At 40.4% G+C, this 20,048-nt stretch overlaps 1 protein-coding gene across 1 annotated transcript; it reads left to right on the top strand.

Annotated features, from left to right (window-relative positions):
• Positions 1–7,503: 7,503 nt before the first annotated feature.
• On the top strand, positions 7,504–15,699 carry ggt5b (gamma-glutamyltransferase 5b). Its single transcript, XM_085463629.1, has 12 exons — positions 7,504–8,041; positions 9,929–10,056; positions 10,150–10,245; positions 10,538–10,727; positions 12,807–12,967; positions 13,119–13,265; positions 13,391–13,521; positions 14,103–14,287; positions 14,378–14,469; positions 14,558–14,667; positions 14,752–14,862; positions 15,067–15,699. The coding sequence occupies exons 1-12, from the start codon at positions 7,869–7,871 to the stop codon at positions 15,214–15,216; spliced, it is 1,674 nt and encodes a 557-aa protein (XP_085319755.1). The 5' UTR covers positions 7,504–7,868; the 3' UTR covers positions 15,217–15,699.
• Positions 15,700–20,048: the final 4,349 nt, after the last annotated feature.

The following is a 20,048-nucleotide window of genomic DNA, read 5'->3' on the forward strand; positions in this document are numbered from 1 at the left end:
CCAAGAGTTGGCAGTTCGTCTTGCAATCGGAAGGTTGCCGGTTTGAGCCCCGGCTCCGACAGTCTTGGTCGTTGTGTCCTTGGGGAAGACAGTTCACCCGTCGCCTACTGGTGGTGGTCAGAGGGCCCGGTGGCGCCAGTGTCCGGCAGCCTCGCCTCTGTCAGTGCGCCCCAGGGCAGCTGTGGCTACAATGTAGCTTGCCGTGAATGTGTGTGTGATGTGTGGGTAGATGACTGGTCCATAGGGACTAAGTAAAGCGCTATACAAATACAAGCCATTTACCATTTATCATACAATTGTATGTGCTTTTCTTAATTATGAAAATGTATTCTACATCTAAAACCCCAATTCCAAAGAAGTTGGGATGCAAAAACCTGAAAACGTAAAATGAGACATTTTACTATTTTGTGAATTCAAAAAAGAGCTAATAGCTCATTTGAAATTTGATTGCAGCAACATGTCTCAAAGGTTGGAAACAAAAGACTGTAAAACATTATACTAAGAAGAAACAGCTGGAGGAACATTTAGGTTAATTGACAACAGGTCAGTAACATGTTTCTCAGAGTTTCTCAGAAGTAAAGATGGGAAGAGGTTAAAGAAAACCAAACTGTGTCTTCAAACTGTGGGGCATTTTTTTAAAAACTTTGATTATCCCACCAACTACAGTACACAATATTATCAAGAGATCCAGAGAACCTGGAGGAGACTGTGCACAGGGGACAAAGCTGCAAATCAGTACTGGATGTCCACGATCCTGAAGCAGGACTTCATTAAAAACAGGCATCATCCTGTCACGGAAACCACTGCAGGGGTCACAGTTCACAGACATGTTTCCTGAAAAAGAGATCCACACCTCAACAGCAACATGAATGTGAACTTGCCAACATCATCACTATAATCTCATGTGCATTTGACCAAACTAATGCCTGAATGAAAATGTAAAAGTAAATAAATAAATGAAATGTATGAAAATGTGTGAATGTGTCATCTTCGCTCAGTCATAGGAGTCTGGAGTTTCATCTCTGAAAGCGTGCACACTATTTCCCCCTTGTTTTGAATGATAGCTGGCCCTTTGCTGCAGTGGCCATAATCATATGAGTGCTCTCTCAAACCATACAATGTTCTGACCATGTCATATAAGACATACAAATATCTGCATACGTATTGCTCATTATAATTATCACTTGCACCTCTTCTTAAAGTCAATAAAGATTTATTTTTACTGAGTTGGCTTTTATGTGAGTCATAAAATCTTGGGGTTGATATTGTTACAGCATCACCTTGATCACAAACTACGCCACCGTCGAACTAAAACACAAAATGAAAAAAATTCAATGAAATAGGAGGACGGGTGAAATAGAGACAAATAAATGATCTATATAAAAAACAAAACATACCTTGCTGCCTGACCCCTGCTTTGAGGCAGAAATAAACACCTTACAGATACTTTTAAGAACATTTAAAAATCCTCTGACTTAAATTGGCCTCTCCTGCTTCACTTCCATCCTTCAACATGGGTGTACATCTCACTCAGGTGCACCAGCGGAACCAACATGCAGTACAATAGTTCCTACATGAGAATTTCCACAATAAATGACCTAATGACATATAAAATATGTGTAGTGCAAAAAAAATACATTAACTAAAAGTATAGCAGTAAAAATAATAATGATAACAGCAATCCAATAGCAGGAGCAAACACACTCTCTCTTGGCTTGGGACTCATGGCTCCTGTGGTGCAGTGGCTCTTGCTCCACCTAAGAGTCAACACACAAGGCGGCGACAGTCGATGTCAGATTTTTTAAAATGTTGAGCCGTAATGAGTGACCGTCTCACCTGAGGTCACTAAACATACTGGAATCTGGTGACCCTCTTGCCATAATTTTTATTATACTGTTACGGCTGTGGCCATAAGAACACTGTGTGGGCTGTTTGTTCTGTGTCTCTTTACTGTGTTTAAGACTCTTTACAGGTCCCTCCCCTAATGAAGAGTAGTGAGCAGCTGATTGGACCATGGAACAGGTGACCACATTCAAAAAGCCGCTCTGACAGCTCCAGGGAGAGAGAGAGAGAGAGAGAGTGTGGAACGAGCGAGTAGCCTGACAGCCGTCGCAGTCCTGACCCTGGTTTTCCCAGCCTGTGTTTATCTTGTGTATTTGTGGGAGTGTGAATTGTAAAAGCCGCTCCTAGTGCATTAGCTGAGAGCTTAGGCACTCGTGGGCTGAAGCGGAAGGGGTGAGCTGCCTTTTCTTTTGGAATCGTTTTCTCCTGTTTTCTTGGTCAGGGAGCGAGGGATAGCTCTGTCATTTGTTTGTTCTTTTTTCTTTCTTAGGGTTTAGTTAGTCTTTTCTGGTGGGACTTAGTTGGTTTTGTTTATTATTTTGGCCTGGGCTCACCCTGGAGCTATGCTTCTTGTCCTTAAATAAAATCACTTTTTTTACTCACAACTGGTTTGGATGTTTGGCTTGGGAACCAGGGCGGGGATTTGTCTCTCTCTCCTCCAACCTTATGTGCGTCCCTACCCGCCTAGACTAGGGGCATAACATATACGCTTGTGTCTTTGTTTGCTATTGTTGGACTTCACATCTGACTTCAGCTGATTATATCCCTGAACACACCAGCCCTCACTCCACTGTTGGCTCTTCTTCTTGACTTTACAGTAACACTATCCACTCAACCAGACAGCTGACTATAGTTACACATTTCATCAAGATTTGTGTTACAGTTTCTGTAAACATGGTGTTTCACTTTCACTGTAACTGAGGCCTATGATTACTGATACTGCGGGTCTAAAGGAGGAAGGAGAGCTAACAAAGGAACTGGGCTGGAAAAAAACTCACAAACCGGTCTGATAGCTGTCTTGTAAAATATGAAAGAGAGCTTTATATGGGACCTTGTTTCTGCCACTGGAAAAAAAAAACCTAGCATACCTAAGTCAATACATTTGGGTTACTATCTCAAAATTTCAACTTAATAACTTGAGACTTAAAGTTATTTTCTCAGTCTTGAGTTGTTTTGTCAGAAGTTTGAGTTAGTAAGTCAAACTTCTGACAGAAACAAGGTTCCATACCTTTATGTATGTGTACTACTTTAAATATATCACATGACTTTGCCTGTTCCCTCCAAAGAGGGATCATGTGCAGTCATCTCATGGATTATCAGGCTGAGCATGTGGTCGTCTGGTAGATTACCAGGTCTGCTCGGCAGACAGGAAGAAATCCAGTCTTGTTCCTCGCTTCCACGGTGGCCAGCATGGTAGAAATGCAGTGATCCAGGGTGGAGTTTATACATCAGGTTTGTGAACAGACTGTCTGGGATGTTGGACAAACCACATGTTCCCTGTCTGGGTTTTTTCCACTTTTCACAGTTTAAGAATAGACTGGCCATCTGGTCATTTCATGTGCTGAAACAGCAAAAATATAAACAATGAAATCCCTGTTTACCTTTTCTGTAGAATGATGGAACCATGTAAGAAGCTAAGAATTAATCACATCTTGTCACTCGTTCTCTTTCACTTCAGAGACTTGGCTCTGGTAATTCTGATTCACATGTGCTGCAGGCTAGCTACGGTGCACTTCTACAACATTTCAAAAAGAGGGGAAAAAAACCTTAAGATGTTTTGGAGTTTGAATGGGTAGCTATGCATGCATGAACAAAGAAATGAGACAACATTCAGAGCTTCACAATGACTCACAATAACTGTCAAAGTGAAATGACAATAAACGCTAATCCATGTCCTCTTGTTGTTTCTGTCTCAGTCCACTGAGCAATGACTTTGTCATTGCCACAAGTTTAGCCTACTACAGGAAAAAAGTAAAAGGTACTCTATATTTCCAAAAGTATTTGCTTGTCTGCCTTTACATGATTATGAATTTGAGTGACATCCCATTCTTAATCCACAGGGTTTTATATGACATCGGCCCACCCTTTACAAACAGCTTCAACTCTTAAGAGGAGGCTTTCTAAAAGGTTTAGGAGTTTGTTTATAGGAATTTTTGACGATTCTTCAAGAAGCCCATTTGTGAGGTCAGACAGTGATGTTGAACAAGAAGACCTAAATCATAGTTTCCACTGTAATTCAACACAAAGGTTGAATTAGATTTGATTGAGGTCAGGACTGTGTGCACGCTAGTCAAGTTCTCCCACAACAGACGCACTCATTCATGTCTTTACGGACCCTGCTTTTTGTGCACTGGTGTGCACGTTGGAACAAGATGAGACCATCCCCAAACTGTTTGCACGAAGTTAAGAGTTTTAACTTGTCCAGAATCTCTTGGTATTCTGAAGCAGTAAGAGTTCCTTTCACTGGAACTAGGGGTTGAGCCCATGTCCTGAAAAACACCTGAAAAAACTACACCAAACTAACAAACTAATCCCCCCTCCACCAAACTTGACACTTGGCACACGGCAGCCAGACAATTAGTGTTCACCCAGCAACTGCCAGGTTCATCCATTTGATTGCAGGACAGAGAAGCTTGATTCATTGCTGCAGAGAACACATCTCAACTTCTCTAGAGTCCAGTGGTAGGATGGTTTACACCATTGCATCCAACACTTTGCATTACATAAGGCTTGTATGCAGCTGCTCACTATGGAAACCTGTTTCATGAAGCTCTCCACAAACTATTCTTGAGCTGATCTGACGGCCACATAAAGTTTGGATGTTTGTAGCAATTGACTCTGCAGAAAGTTGGACCTGTGCATATTATGTGCCTCAACACCTGCTGACTGTGATTTTACATGCCATACCCTCCCACACAGTTGCTATTGTTCCCAATCACATCCACTGTGTTACAATACCACAAAAAACTAATATAAAAATATTAAGTAAAAAGGAAATTTCATGACTTGTTGCATGGCTGGCATCCTATCATGGGATTACGCTGGAATTCCTGAGAGCGACCCATTCTTTCTCAACCATTTGTAGAAGCAGTCTGCATGCCTATGCACTTCATTCCACGCCCCTGCGTCAGTCGAATTGATTGGAACACCTGAACTCAATCATTTGGATGGATGAGTGAATATTTTTGGCAATATGGTGTATGTGGATTTGTCCTGACATATCAGTTTAAATGTTTTAAAGACATCTATTGGTAAAAAGTGGAAATCAAGGACAGTATTAGTGTTGGACACTTGTGAAATGTATAAATGTGTTTTTTCACCTACCTCTGCAAATAATTTGAAAAACTTGTAAGTGGACATTTACTGGAAATTGATGTGGACAGGCTTGGGGATAGTGCATATTATTTTACATACATAATTAAAGGTTTTAGTGTTGAAGTCAGCAAGCCTGCTGGTGACTCACCATGAATCACTGATTCCCAGACTGGATTGGCTCTCACTGCAGAGCTCACTTCTCTCTCACTGTAGCTGTTGTGACTGCTTGCAGGAGTTGGAGACAGGTGTGATGGTGTGAGAGCAGAGCTTCCCAACCTGGAGATCAATCCTGTCTTCTTCTTTTTGTAGTTCTGTCTGCTCTAGCGACCCTTGAGCCTCCCTTCCTTCAGTAATGTATAACTCTTTAACACATTCACCAAATAAAAGATTATTGTATCTGGACCATCTTACGTCAGTGGAAGATGGCCATTAAGAAGAAGGCTGCAATCATGCTGCAGACATCAGCACTCAGAACTCTCCGTCTTCTCTCCTCCCACTTTCTGTCTCTTACTTTCTGACTGGATTCCTTCTCTCTCTCTGTGTGACTGTCTTTCTCTATCTCTGCTCCAGCCCTTGACCTCAGGCTCAAATCAATCAACCATGCCCATGCCAGTGTCACCAGGTGGAGGTGTTTTTAGTGGACTCCAACACACTGTCAGACCACCAGTTTTGCTCTGTGCATTGATCTTTTTGTTTGTTTGTTTTTTCCTTTCTTTTTGGGTTTGTTTTTGACTTTTATTGTATTTATTTGAAGTTAAAGTACAGACTTTCTTTACTTAAGTAGAAATACAGATACCTGTTGATGGGTCCGTCTAGCACAACCCTTCGCTGGAACAAAACAATCCTACTACAACAGCAAAAGCAAGATGCAAGTCATCAAAGTTATTTCTATTACTCGTGCACGAGGAAGAGAACTGTGACAAGCATGTTCCTGTCGCTCACCCCAGTCGATCTGCTCCCTCGTAACACTGCTCTTTATTGAGTTTACATGAATATGCATAAGTTCATTAACATATGGCATCTCAAAGAGTACCAGTCTGTGCATAGTGTAGGTATGTGTGTGTGTTGGGGGGGGGCGACTCCCCAAAGCTGGTGCTAGGAGCGCCGCGGTCCACCTAAACAAAGGGCTCTTATACTTAACCAGATGACAATCAACAATATAAACCTAACACCTGTGTTTAAAAAAAGTACTCCAGTAAATCTTGAAGTACTGACTCCACTTTACTCAAGTGAAAGTGAAAAAGTACAGACTCTGAAATATACTCAAACTAAGTAACTAAAAACTAGCTCTCTTTGAAGTAAAATTCTACTCTCCATTTTTATACAAAGGTAACTGAACTTTGTGCTATATTAATGCAATAATAAAACAAAGATATATTTTGAAAAGTCGAAAGTCCACATATTTGTGTAAAGACGTAGGGAGCCAGGGCAAAAGGTTGTTTGAAGAATAAATATGTAAGTACAGAAACCTGAAAATTCTAAAGCATTACAGAGTAATGAAGTATTTGTACTTACTTCCCACCTTTACATGAGAACTATTGCAGACACCTATAATAAAATGAAATCAATAAAAAGACAATAAAATATCGAAAACTATCTAATGTTTGAGCAATGAAAATGAAAACAAGAACAGATTCCCAGTGATTATTTTTTTATTTAAAAAAAATGTTTATACGTCTTTTAAACTCTGTAAACAACTGAGAGAGCTTTCGTAACGTCTCTCATGATGAGCCTTCTCTAAACGAACTGATAGATAAGGTGGAGGAAATGACGTCATGAGAAAGTAAACTATGAATAAACTGTTTACCTAACATGTAATCTGATAAATAGGTGTTAGAGTTTTACTAATCTGAATGCTGTGGACTCCTTGAAAGTCATCCGTGTTTTGTTTTGTTGTTGTTGTGGTTTTGTTTATTTGTTTGGTTGGTTGGTTTTTGTTTTGTTTTGGGGGGTTTTGTGTGTTTTTTGGTGCAGGGTTTTTCTTACTAATCTATTTTTCTTATTAATCTATGTGTCCTATTTCCTGTCTCACAGTCTGTGCGCCCCTCGGTTCACTTTTTCTTGTAGACTCCTCTTGCGTAAAACCATTACAGATTTTACGCACGGAGTTGTTCTGTGTTGCTGTTTAATTTGTCTTACAATGTCTTACCATCCAGAGGTCAGTTACGATGGCGCAATTAAAATAACAAGTGGGAGCCTGCTGTGGTCTTAATGCAGATGAGTTCAGCATCTGCGATATCTCTCTTTAAATACCCCAGTGTCACAGCTGGGTCGCTGACACAGAGTTCACATCAGACAGTGTGGTGGATGTCTGACAGCAGGAAACTAGTTTTTCACACACTGAGGGTCAGGGTGGGATGCTTTAGAGAGTGAGAGGGTACAAATTTATTTTTAACGTCGCATCTTTAGATCATTTATCGACATTGACGTCAATGAGTCGAATGGAAATCACCCTGGAAATCACAGCTAAGTCCCTCGTGAGATTTTAACATGATATAAGAAGGACAATTAAGGTTTAGTGGCATGCTGTAGTCATTGTACTACTCATCCGGTCCTATCTTCAGTTTCAGTTTAGCCATTTCTTTAAAAGAGGCTGGTGGAGGCAGGGAGGGAGGTAATCCACGTCTGGATCATTGGGCAGACCTCGCGCACACTTAGTGGCAGCAAGAACAAGTTCCTTCGGCGCAAGGTTTTCCCCTCAGAAAGTCAAAATGGCCAAATATAAGCCCTGGGTGCTGTGGTGCTTTATTTTGATCGGTTTTATTTGCATCGTTACGCTCTTGTGCCTGTGCTTCACCTCGTTTCTGGGCGTAAGATGTTCCAGCGGCAGCTTCAAGCAAGCGGCGGTGGCCGCAGACTCTCAGATTTGCTCGGAGATTGGCAGGTACGTTTTTGTCTATTAAAGTCCTCTCTATAGTGGAAAGCTAAAGCTGGAAGAAAAAGAAAGTATTGAATTCGACTGGATTTTGTCTTTTATACTAATTCTTTTTAGAAATAGTAAGGAGGTTTTTAATTATGATTTTATTGTGTGTGTGTGTGTGTGTGTGTGTGTGTGTGTGTGTGTGTGTGTGTGTTTATAGATCTTAGATACAGTATTTTCATTTTAAGCATGCTTTCGTTCATGTTATATTCAGTAAGACTGTGCATGCTTCCTTCTGAACCCAGCTGGCACTCCATGAGGAGCCAGTGTGCACCTTGTCCCACTCAGCAATCTGTCAGCCAACAGTAAAGAAAATAAATAAATAAATAAAAATTTTAAAAAATAGACTGTACAACTTGGAGGAGATGGTTAAACAGAAGAAAAACACCTCTATCGCCAAACCAAAACTACTCACTAGTAGCAGCAAAACAACTCCAGCCTCACAGTCAGAAGCTCAAGCAATGCATACCACTGCAACTTTCTACCCTCAGGGTGCTTCACAAATTAACTGACCTGTAGCGCTTACCCAGTGCTGCATGGCAACAATTCACAATACTGTTTGACAGAACTATTAGACTGGACCTTCCAACTCTAAAGAAAAAAGCTGAACTGAGCAATGTGATAAGCTGTTTAAGAGATTTAATAGGCAGTGAAGAACAGAGATAAGACCTGCAGATCAGTAAGCATGCAGCACACTGTACCTCAGTACTTGTGCTTGTAACTGTAAAAGAAAAACTCAGTAACTGATATTAGCTTTTCTGACTGGGCAGTGAAGGTCTGAGCTGTTTCTCTAATGCACTCTGTGGTTGAGTTATTTGTTCTGCAGTGAGCAAGCCATTAATCAATCAACACAGTAACTGCAAATAAAGCTCAGCAGATTATTTTATTGTCCCCCCCATCCCACCCGACTAGATGTGAGCATACCCTTTCCTGCTTCCTGCAGATAGATATATCTCTGTCTGTTCTCTGCCAAAGTTTAAAGAGGGTTCATTTCCCACTTCAAAGCCAACACACTAAATTTGTTCAGGCAGGTAAAACCACCGGGCACTGTGCCAACAGGACACAACTTCAAGTAATCAAAGAAACCTGAAACACATCAGCTTTTTGTTGTTTAATCATACTGACCTTGTTCTTCTACAGTAGATGGGCAGCAAATAGAGCTCTTTATATGTCTGTGTGTGCACCAACACTCACTGCGGACAGATGAGCTATCAAGTTTCAGTTTGAGTTTTCAAACCTCCAAAATTCTTTCAGCTCCCCCACCCCGTGAACATCCCCAATTTTTCCCAACTCATGTTTCATTGTAAAGCTCCTTTGGTTGCCTGCTCTGTGTTACTTATGCTCACAGATTTGTAAGATAATCACTCATTCGGTCAGACCTTATTCACTGACCATCAGAAGCAAAACATTCCCAACAGTGCTTCCTCTTGTAGCTCAGTGACTACACTTGATCCCACGCCAGGCTACTGGTGAAAGGGCCCATTCAGGGCTATTCAAATACGGTCCAGTCAGGATTAAGTTGTTTATGTCACAGCTAACTTAGATAATCCGAGTGAGAAATGTGAGTTACATTTCTTTTTTTAGAGCCAGGTTACCTTATGAGTCAAATAAAAAAAAGAAGAGAAAGAAAAGAAAGAACACCACTATGGTCAGCGACTTCCTGGTATGTCACCTGAGTTCAACCTCAAACAGCAGGATGTGGTTCGAACATGCCCACTGGCAGCCGTCACCGTACTGTGGCATCTTCAAGTACTCAAACACCAGGTTCAATAATTAAAGCCACGTGTAAGTCGGAGCGTGTGCAATGAGTGTTTACACATTTCCCATAAATAAAATTAAACCCTCTTCCAGGAATATGCTTCAGCAGGGTGGATCAGCAGTAGATGGCGCCATTGCAGCTCTTCTGTGCACATCTGTGGTCAATCCTCAGAGCATGGGGATTGGAGGGGGCTCTATAATAACTATAAGAGATAAGAAAGGTAAGTCCTCTACTGATACGTGTTTCGTAAATTGTATTTCTCCACAGCAGTGATTGATTAGACCAACCAATTGGATTTCTCATCTATTTTAAGGCAACATTAAAGTCTACAACTTCAGAGAAACTGTCCCACAGTCATTCAGACAGAACCTGTTAAAGGAGTGTCCCACTTTCTTCAGTTTTTCCACAGGTAGGTAGATTTACAGCACTTATCAATATCCAGTTACAGATTTTGTCCTTGTGGTTTCTCACTTTACAGAAATTCATTTATTTAATTTTAAAAGATGCCGTTTTTATCCACTTATGTACTTAGTATCACTATGTATTGTTTATACAGTGATTGTAGCTTAAGTTGTTAGTGCTCTAGTTGTGCTGGTAAGGTTAGATCTTCCTTATCAATTAACATTTTGTCATATTTTGCAAACAGTTTTCCACCATTAGTCTAATTTACCTGCACTACTTTTTTCATTTTTACATTGAAGGCAGCCAGTGGGTCGGCGTTCCCGGAGAGCTGCGAGGCTATGAGGCAATTCACGAACAGTACGGGAAGCTGCCCTGGGCCAGGCTTTTTGAACCAACAATTAAACTGGCTAGGGAGGGCATCCCTCTGTCACCCTATCTGGGAAAAATCGTGTCCTTTGTGAAAAGAAACATACAAACATCGTCTCTCTGGTACAGCTTTTCAATTACTCCTCTGTGACTTAAGATATTTTTTTTTATTAATAATGCTTGCAAAGAAAAAATTGTGTTTTAAATCACATGTTTGATGGCACCAATGAACTAAAAGCATTTGTAATCCTAGCTGGAGCCTATTTCATGCAGCTGTCACTGCAGAAATCCTGGAGCGAAGGCCTCTCCTGTAAATCCCTGGTTATACTAATTTTGTGATAGTTTTATGTAACATCTCAAAGAGAATTTAACTTTACACATTGCGTAATAGTTTAGGCCAGGCACCACGCTCATTGTTCTCAGTGAAGCATTGTTATTTTTAATGACATAAGAGTGCACATTGTTTTTCTTAACGTGACTCAGGACCAGGATTTACCAGCTCAGAGACAAAGGTAGCATTAACCTTCATCCAAAAAATGTTTGTGAGACGCAGCCAGGACTCAGGTATCATGGGGAATACCTGAAAGATTGCATTTCCTTTTTGGATGCCGGGCCAAAAGTGTGTGCACAAACAGAGTTTTTTAATGTTTACGATAGCGAAGGGAATCAAAGGAAAATAAGTGGTGATTAGAAAACCTATTGCACTTGGATCTTTAAAAAGTGCATCACTGTCAGGTGCAAATCTGGATTCCTGTGAGATTGAAGATAAAAAAAAAATTGTAGTAAACACCAAGTGACCCAATTCTACTGTAAGGTAATCTCAGAAAGCTTTTAAACTAATAGGTAAAATTATGGAGCACTGCTTAGATGATCAGAGGCAAACCTGCTTCGACTCACTGCCCTCGGGGTAGATTTTAGCTGAGTCAGTCATTTAAAAAGGTGTGTTTGCTGAAAGGGAATGATTATCTTTGTGTTTGTCAGTGTCTCAATCTGTAAGAGGGTTGATGGATTGAGTACAATTTTGTGCGTGTGGGTGGTTGAGGCACACACTCGGCTCTAGGGTCAATGACGAGTCTTGTTTATCCAGAGTTTCTTTTGATTTGGGTCTCAGTGATATATGCTGCCTCAGCAGTGCTTTCAGGGCATTCACGTCAGCGCCATTTGATCAGCATGTTGCATTCCTAATGCATTCAAGATCTAATGTGGTAACAAATATGGTGATTAGCCATTTTTCTGGAGCTCTCTTTTCAGAGTTAGAAATGCCTCGTCTAATCAGCTTTTAAACTGAAAATGTTTTTCTAATCAAGACCAGTGAAAAGGACATTTTGGGTGCAAGAATGAAAATGGCTGCTTCTAATGCCAAAGTGCAATCAGTTCTTCCAAACAGAGCCACCGACTTTATGATCCAGTTTTGTTTTTGTTTTCTTTTAATTATCAGCTTTGTGCTGTGTCCTTCAGTTTACTTCCTGTTTAAAGTTAAAGTGTGGTTTCTGTAATTTTGTTTCAATCCCATATTCCGTGTTATGTATTTAGTGAGTTTTTGTCTGGTCTTGTCTGAATCTCCCTCAACTTCCTGGCTCCTCTGTTGTGCTTGGATTGTTGTTTTTTTTATTTAGTTTAATATTCTGAATTTTCTGAGACCTAAGAGCACAAGAAAAATAACTAAAAGGGACTTGATAAACTGTCAGCTATCAGTTCCACTGAAGAATATTTCCCTGAACTGTGACTGCGCTGTGTTAATTTCCTATTCAATCAATGCAGCGTGCCACTAATCAACCTGGCTTCAGTTTATACTGCAGTGAGTCTAACAAACCGTCTTCTCTGTCTGCCCAAAAATTAGATGGTCTCCATTTTTGTCACAAGTTTAAACAAGCACTTCATCTCAGTGGACTAAGAAGTAATTTTTTTAAAATTTCCATCTTTATATCTGAACATTTATAATCCTGGTAGGATTAGGTAATAAATAAGAAGTAGAAAAAGAGTTACTTAGTCCTAAAGCAAAGATTTCTAATAGCTGCAGATCCCACACAGGGCGATCTCGATCCATTCTTCTTTGCAGAAGTGGTTTAGCTGTGCAATGTTGTTAGGATGCACGGGGTGTAGTGCTTTGACCCTTCATCAGTTTTTGGTTTTGACAGCTCTCTGTCTCTTTTTCTCTGCTCTCCTTTTTGCTTAGTTTGTGTTTTCTTTTCTTTTTTACAGTGAAATTTTTTGCCACAAGAACAAAACTGTTCTGAGCACAGGCGAAATCGTAAAGTTTTCCAAACTTGCAGAAACCATGGAAACCATTGCAGAGAAAGGAGCAGAGGATTTCTACACTGGCAAGATAGGGCATGACTTAATCCAAGACATAACAGCTGCAGGTTGGTGCAATGTCAGCATTAGCAGCCTGAGGGTTTGTGTTTGAAAAGGAATTAAATGGAATGGAAAAATGACTTTTACTCAGTGTTATGAAAAAAATTTAATCTAATTTAGGGCAAAGTTTGTTATATACGTTCTGTGTGTCTGTCTCAGGTGGGACCTTGACTATAGAGGATTTGAGGTCATTCCAGGTGCAGGTCCAAGATGCTTGGACTGTTCCTTTGGGAGATGCTAAACTCTACATCCCTCCACCCCCTGCTGGAGGCGCCCTGCTTGCCTTCATTCTCAAACTCATGGAAGGTGTCGTGTTTTGTGTGATTTTCTTTTTCCGCTGTAACAGCTGGATGAAATTTCAATTGAAAGAAACAGTTAAACAGTTCTTAGCTCACAAAAGCTTAAAAACATTATCACTGTCTTTTCTGCAGGGTTCTCGCTGACGCCAAACTCTCTGGTTGGTGACAAGAAGATTGAGATGTACCATCATTTTATAGAGGCAGTTAAATTTGCTAATGGACAGAAGAAGAGCATTTGTGATCCAAAGTTTAATAACGGCAAGGTTGGGATCTGAAATATCTTTTTTCTTATTGGAACTGGGGACATTTTTAATACAAGGGCAAGAAATTGAATTCTAAAGTCTAGGTATATATTATGTATTGTTTCATGTATTTTATATTTTATTATATTATTTATATTCACTGCTCAAAAAACTCAAGATGAATATCTATAATATGTTAAGAATGAAGGGACTTTGCATTGATTGATGGAAATGAAAACAATCCATCTACAGAAGGTACAGATGAACTGAGGAGCCCAGCAGCTGGTCTCCTCAGTTCCAGATGTTTGCAGACTGTTGATAAAAGAAGAAGTGGTAAACACGGCCCTCTCTCAACGTTTTTGAGACGTGTTGCTGACATCAATTTCTAAATTACCTCTTTCTTTTTTTTAATAATAGTAGATTTTCTCACTTTAAACATTTGACATGTGTTCTGCTGTGAACAAAATGTGGGTTTATGACACTTTCAATGTGTCTTTCGAAACATTTTATAAAGCATCCCAACTTTTAGGATGGGGTTTCTACATCTCAAACCAGTAATATCTGGGATATCTTGGAAATGTTTAATGATGCTCTCCTTTTAGTGTGCAGAGCACTTGATTGATCCCACCTTCATTGATCGCATCAGGAAGATGATTTCTTCAAACATGACCCATGACAACTCTTACTACAACGTCGCACCTTCTTCAGATCACATTGGGACGACACACGTGTCTGTCCTGGATGAAGATGGCCTGGCCGTCTCTGCCACAAGCACCATAAACCAAGTGTGAGCAGGAAGAGTTGTGTTATAGGAAACATACTAATGTTGGGTGTATCCATCATCCCCTCAGCTGACTGAGTACCCTTTGTTCTGTAGATTTGGAGGAATGATTTACTCTCCACGTACAGGCATCATCCTCAACAATGAGCTGGCTGACTTTTGCGGGAGAGCAGACACACTGAGGGCAGGTGAAGTTATATACGACAACTAAATTACAGACGTTTCACGATCTCATCACCGAGTCTGATTTCCATCTGATGTTTTATTTTTACGTAGGCGAACGACCTCCATCCTCAATGAGTCCAGTGATACTGGAGTCAAAGTCTGGAGGTCTTCTTATAATTGGTGGATCGGGAGGAAGCCTGATTACGCCGGCAATGGCCTTGGTAATTCAATAATTAAAAACTCTATTTGTTTCCTTGTTTGTATACTTCTTTGTTTGTTTACTCACAGTTCTTTTATCCTTGCAGTCTATAATAAATCACCAGTGGCTGGGGATGAGCTTGAAAGATGCCATTACTGAGCGCATAATCTTCATCGACTCAAAGAACGACGTAAATTTTGAACCTGGTTTTGATGAGGTGAAGTACTTCCCTTTATCCTTGCTATCCATTAATGATATTCAAATTCACTAGACTGTCTATCAGAAAAAAATCATCTGTAATAATGGATTCTGAAGAAGATTAGCGGTCCATAATCCTACAAAGGCAGATTTTATTTTTCTGTAATCTCTTAAGGATAAGTAGTATTAATGTTTTGTCTGTGTGTGTGTTGTGTACCCTCAGTCTGTGTCAAAAAGCTTAAAGGAACAGCTTAAACACAAAACCGGGAACTGGCAATACTTTCTCAATGTGGTCAATGCTGTGGAAAAGGAGAACAACTGCATTGCTGCTGTGTCTGACAGCAGGAAGATGGGAATGTCAGCTGGATACTGACCACAAGGATGCGTGACCTTTCCACTTATCTCTGCCCTTTAGACTAACTGACCCTTCAGCATTAAAAGTAACCATATGTGCGGAAACACTGACAAATAAAAGGTGAACAAAAGGTGCTGTGGCTCCATCCAACTGGACCAATCAGGAAACTACTCACCTTAGAGGATAACTCCAATTTATAATTGCTTCAAATCCAATCACTCCAGGCTATAGAAACCCAATTTATGTTGAGGTGAAATCTGCACTAAATATATAAATATAAGGGTGTTTAAATTTCTATTCATCAACTACATCTATGTAGATATTAGGAAATAGGCACACACAGGTGGAGTTTGTTTCCAGTCGAGCACCATTGAGCTATTGCAGGAAAGTGCCCTGAGATGATGTAATATATGTGACACACCGTTTCCAGTGAACTTTGCTTTCATCCATGTGTCAACCTTTCTACCTTCAGCGGGCGTTGACAAGTTTCTGTATGTTTCTTTTTTTATGCAGTCATTGAGAATTCCCATAAAAACAATGAGATAAGAAAATACAGTCGCTGTGTGTACCGGGAGCATGCACAGCTACAGAAAGTTCAGGACAATGTTCAGCTAGGAAAGCGGTCTCTGAAGTGTTGTGAATGTTTGAAATGCTCCGTCTTAAGTACATACGCACTTGTTCGTTTTTATGGCACTAGCCTTGACGACAGTAGTCAAAGAGGACGATGACTTTTATTGGTTTGTCAAAAACCAATGTCACAAAATGTCAGCCGGCCACACTGACTGTTTGAAAACTGCTTTTGGTCGACCGCGCGGGCCGCCTGCCTCGTCACAGCTACTTTTAGTTTTGCCTACGTGTGCTCAGCAAGAGTAGGGAGCTAAACTGAAATGTTAATATCTGACCAACGGATACACAAATGATCACTCCAGCCACAAAGGTGCTCGTATTTGATTTCATGCACTGTTGGAGAAATGTGCACTGAGTGTGTCTGCTAAATCAGTTATTGAAACATGTAATTCTTTGTAAGAAATATTAACTCAAGATGAGCCATATAACCTTTTTAAAGTGACATCCTGGCAGCTTCCTCAACAAGGAACTTTTACTGTGACCTTAAATGTGTTACTCTATGTGAAATAACCTAATCCAAAAAAAAGCCTCCCCCAAAAATGTACTTTATATATTTTAACACACCTTGAATATTTTGGTTTTTTATGTTTTATGAACATATTTTGTATTGTTTGTAATAAAAATCCTTCTAAACCACAAACTCTTTCTTTAAACACATATTCCTGGTTGTTAGTACAGTATGATGGGAATAATTCTATTTGGTGCTTTCCCCTTTTGCCTTGTGCGTTTATACAGAGCAGCAGTGGAACAAAGAAAGCAGTAATGAGATACATTTCAGCAGAGAAACTTATGAATTAGTAATGATTTCTTAAGTGGATTCTGCTCCGTTCTCCTTTGAGGCTCTAGATGAGAGTTATGAGAACATGCAAATTTTACTCCGTGTGAAGCACCACTGTCTTTTGTTGTATGACAAATGAGTTAATCTGGATAAGTTGCAACTTCACGACTTTAGTGCCACGATCTTGCCCTCTTTGTATAAATAACAACCACTTAAAGTGAGCCATCACTTTAAAGGGTGCAGAAATAGTCTTTCTCTCTCAGAGCGGAGCGGTTAAATAATCCTGTGATGATTCAGCACACTTTCGCTCACAAAGTCCTTTGATGAGGCAAATTATCTTAACAGTAGTTTGATGCTTTTATTATGTCAGTTTCTGTGTCATTATATGCATTTGTCACAATGCCATTCGAGGCAATGAGTCAAATTAAAACTACACGTAGACTCTGATATACACAGAGAATTGGGATTTTTTTCTTTCCTAGCCTAGAGGGTTAGTCAATTGGTCTGAGTTGCATAACTTTGAATTTAATCATATGTGGAAGTGAGACTTTGCTTAATTGGGCCCTGAAGGAAAATTTTTAGATTTTTTATTTATTTTTAATTTTTTGCAGCTTCTTCTCAGAGCAGCTGTAAGCACAGGAGGTAGCAGCTCAGGATAATAAAAATAAAATAATTGTGAATTCAAATAAAATTGTGGTATGTTAAATGTAATATTGGCACACATGGTGGGATTGCACTTTCCCCCCAATTACTGTAACTCTACACCTGCTCCTGCCACTACTGGCAAAACCGCCAATGGATGGTAATGGTTCACAGGTGAGAGAGTGCCCAAACACCAGATAACAGAGAGCAATAAAAGTCAAAAATACACATCTCAAATCTCAGGCGAGAGGTCATTACATCATAACATTATATAACAATCAAGACCAACTGTTCAGGTAAAACATAAAATGTACGTGGAATATCTGGAGTGGAAAAAACGAAACAAAAAACCGTAGCACTGTCTTACTCGCCACAGTACAGTCATCTACACATTTTTTATAGTTCTTCTATTTTTGTTCTTTTCTTCTTTTCTTTTAAAATATGTAAAAACAAAAAAAAACATAAATTAGGTCAGGTTCAGTAAGAGCCTGTATGTGTAGGAAGATATCTTTGTGAAAAATGATCTTCTCTCTGAGGCTTACATCAAAGAATTCGAGCATCAACATGGATTTTGCAATGCGAATGAGTCTCACTTTAATAACTACGCGCACGCAGACATTAAATCATACCTCTCGGCAGGTAGTTCTCCCCCTATTTCCCCCTGCAGGAGACATTTGGCTTTATTTATGTAAAATAAAACCACTGGCTTTTATCCAGCCTTGAGCAACGTTGTGAAAAATAGCACTGCGTCCGAGGTTTGTTCCAGGAGCGGGAATATTTCAGCGGCCAAACATTTTTTCTGATGTAACTGTAACTGTCAGAATGGGTATATTAGCCTGCTTTGTGTGCCCATTGTAGTTTAATGAAAGTTAAAGACCTCACCTCCGCTGTACTGAAGCTGTAAGCTAGTGGTAGTCAATATGTTTGCATGCAGAGAAACAAGTACAAGCAAGTTACAGTTACAGGCAAGGACTTCAAACGGCCTCTTGAGGCTGGCTCCAAAAGCAGTTTTCACTTATACAAGTTGGCAAGTTTTGGTCCCTTTGTGAGAAGAGAGGATAGAGATGAATTTGTCTTTTAAATGTTTGAAGCTATGTGTTACCTTACAGGAGTATAGGCCCTTTGAACTTGTTCAGTGTCCTCATAAGTCATCCTAAAGACATCAGTATACCTGCCACGTTGGTCACGTTGTGTGCTGCCGCTAACGTCATGGCACACTCGCATCCATGTATGCTCACCAATACACTACAGGTAGCACTTGCAGTATTCTCCTGAAGGATAGGTGCCGCAACTCAGACAGTACCTCAGAATGTCCTTGGGCAAGATGCTAGCCCCAAGTTCCTCTCCGATGGATCCATCAGCATATGAGTGTGTTTGAATGTTAGATAGAAAGCACTTATGTAGATAAAGCATAGAAAGAAGTGCTTGTATGAGTCGGCAAGTCATGTAAAGTGGTCAGTTGGAGTACAAAGGTGTCATTTGCCATTACTAATCATTTACCCTGTCGACACAGAGGCGCAGCAGCTCTACTCTGAGCCCCTTTCAAATGTCTAAACTCTTCAGCCTATCACTAAGAAAGATGTCAGCCACACTTCAGAGAAAGCTCATTTACACCACTTCTATCTGCAGTCTCGTTCTTTCAGTCACTGTCCAGAGCTCGTGACTATAAGGTAGGGACGTAAATCGACATGCTCCTCTCTCTTTTTACCACGATGGACCAGTACAGTGCGTGCATCACTGCAGATGCCGCCCCAGTCCGTCTGTCAATCACTTGCTCCCCTCTCCCCTCACTTGTGGCAGCATCTCATCACTGACCCAGAGTGAGCACTCCACCCTTCCCTGGCTGAGGACCATGGCATCAGACTTGGAGGTGCTAATTCTTGTTCCCGCCGCATCACTCTTGGCCGCCAACTGCTCCAGTGCGTGTGAACTGCTGAACTACATCATCTGCAATAAGCAGAGATGAAATTCTGGGAAGAAGAAAAAAGCAAAGATTTCCACTGCCAGTGTCACAGCTGGGGTCATGTTTACTGTAACTGTCTGTAAGTAGATCATGACAAAAGTGATTTATTCCTCTGGGGGTGAAAAGTGAAAAAGAGAAAAACAGAGGAAGGAAAAAAGTAGCAGAAAAAGGATGTTTCCATGAGTAATTACAGTCTGGTATCATAAACACTCACTGACCGTGATGTTAGTTAAATAGAGGCATGAAAGTGGCCTTCATTTCACTCAGTGCATGACGAGGTTAGTTTACGTTGTGTGGAAACCACAGAAATCATGGCTGGAAACTTTATCTTTAGCTCACTAGTCTGTTCACAGCCTTACAAACAGATCTGGTCATCACGTCTGATGTTGCTGAATAACATTCATCGTTATATGAATGGTACTCGCACCATCGAGGCACCTCAATATTTGATGCAAGGAAATGAGCACTAATTTGGGAGTGGTTTTGTGTTTCACAATGGCTGCAATTGGGTTGGGTTCATTGATGACAGGTGTATTTGATTGCACTCACATGCAGAAAATTGTCTTGCTGAGCCTGGAGTGGTTGCTGGACTACTCTGTACAGGATGGGAGAACAACAGCTGATCCCTGTTGAGGTTATCAGCCTGTGGGGTGTAGCTGATTTGTGGCATAGCTATCCCTGGCCTTGGACTATATTGTTTATCCCTTTTGAAAGTGGGAGATTCAACTTTAATATGATAAATATTGTAGCTGCCGGGATTGTTTCCCATTAATCTCATTGATTTGACTAATGAATTATGTTTTAGATTTAGTCTGAGATGGTCAGAGTTAGACTCTTGCT

Source organism: Copadichromis virginalis, linkage group LG7 (genome assembly GCF_057382275.1).
Source record: "Copadichromis virginalis isolate Kocher_CV1m ecotype Utaka linkage group LG7, C_Virginalis_male_GT1.1, whole genome shotgun sequence".
Lineage (NCBI taxonomy): Eukaryota > Metazoa > Chordata > Actinopteri > Cichliformes > Cichlidae > Copadichromis > Copadichromis virginalis.

Coding starts and splice junctions, on each gene's coding strand:
- ggt5b (XM_085463629.1), top strand. CDS start 7,869: ATGGCCAAATATAAGCCCTGGGTGCTGTGGTGCTTTATTTTGATCGGT. Junction 14,288..14,377: donor ACAAGCACCATAAACCAAGT/GTGAGCAGGAAG, acceptor TTTGTTCTGTAG/ATTTGGAGGAATGATTTACT. Junction 14,470..14,557: donor AGCAGACACACTGAGGGCAG/GTGAAGTTATAT, acceptor ATTTTTACGTAG/GCGAACGACCTCCATCCTCA.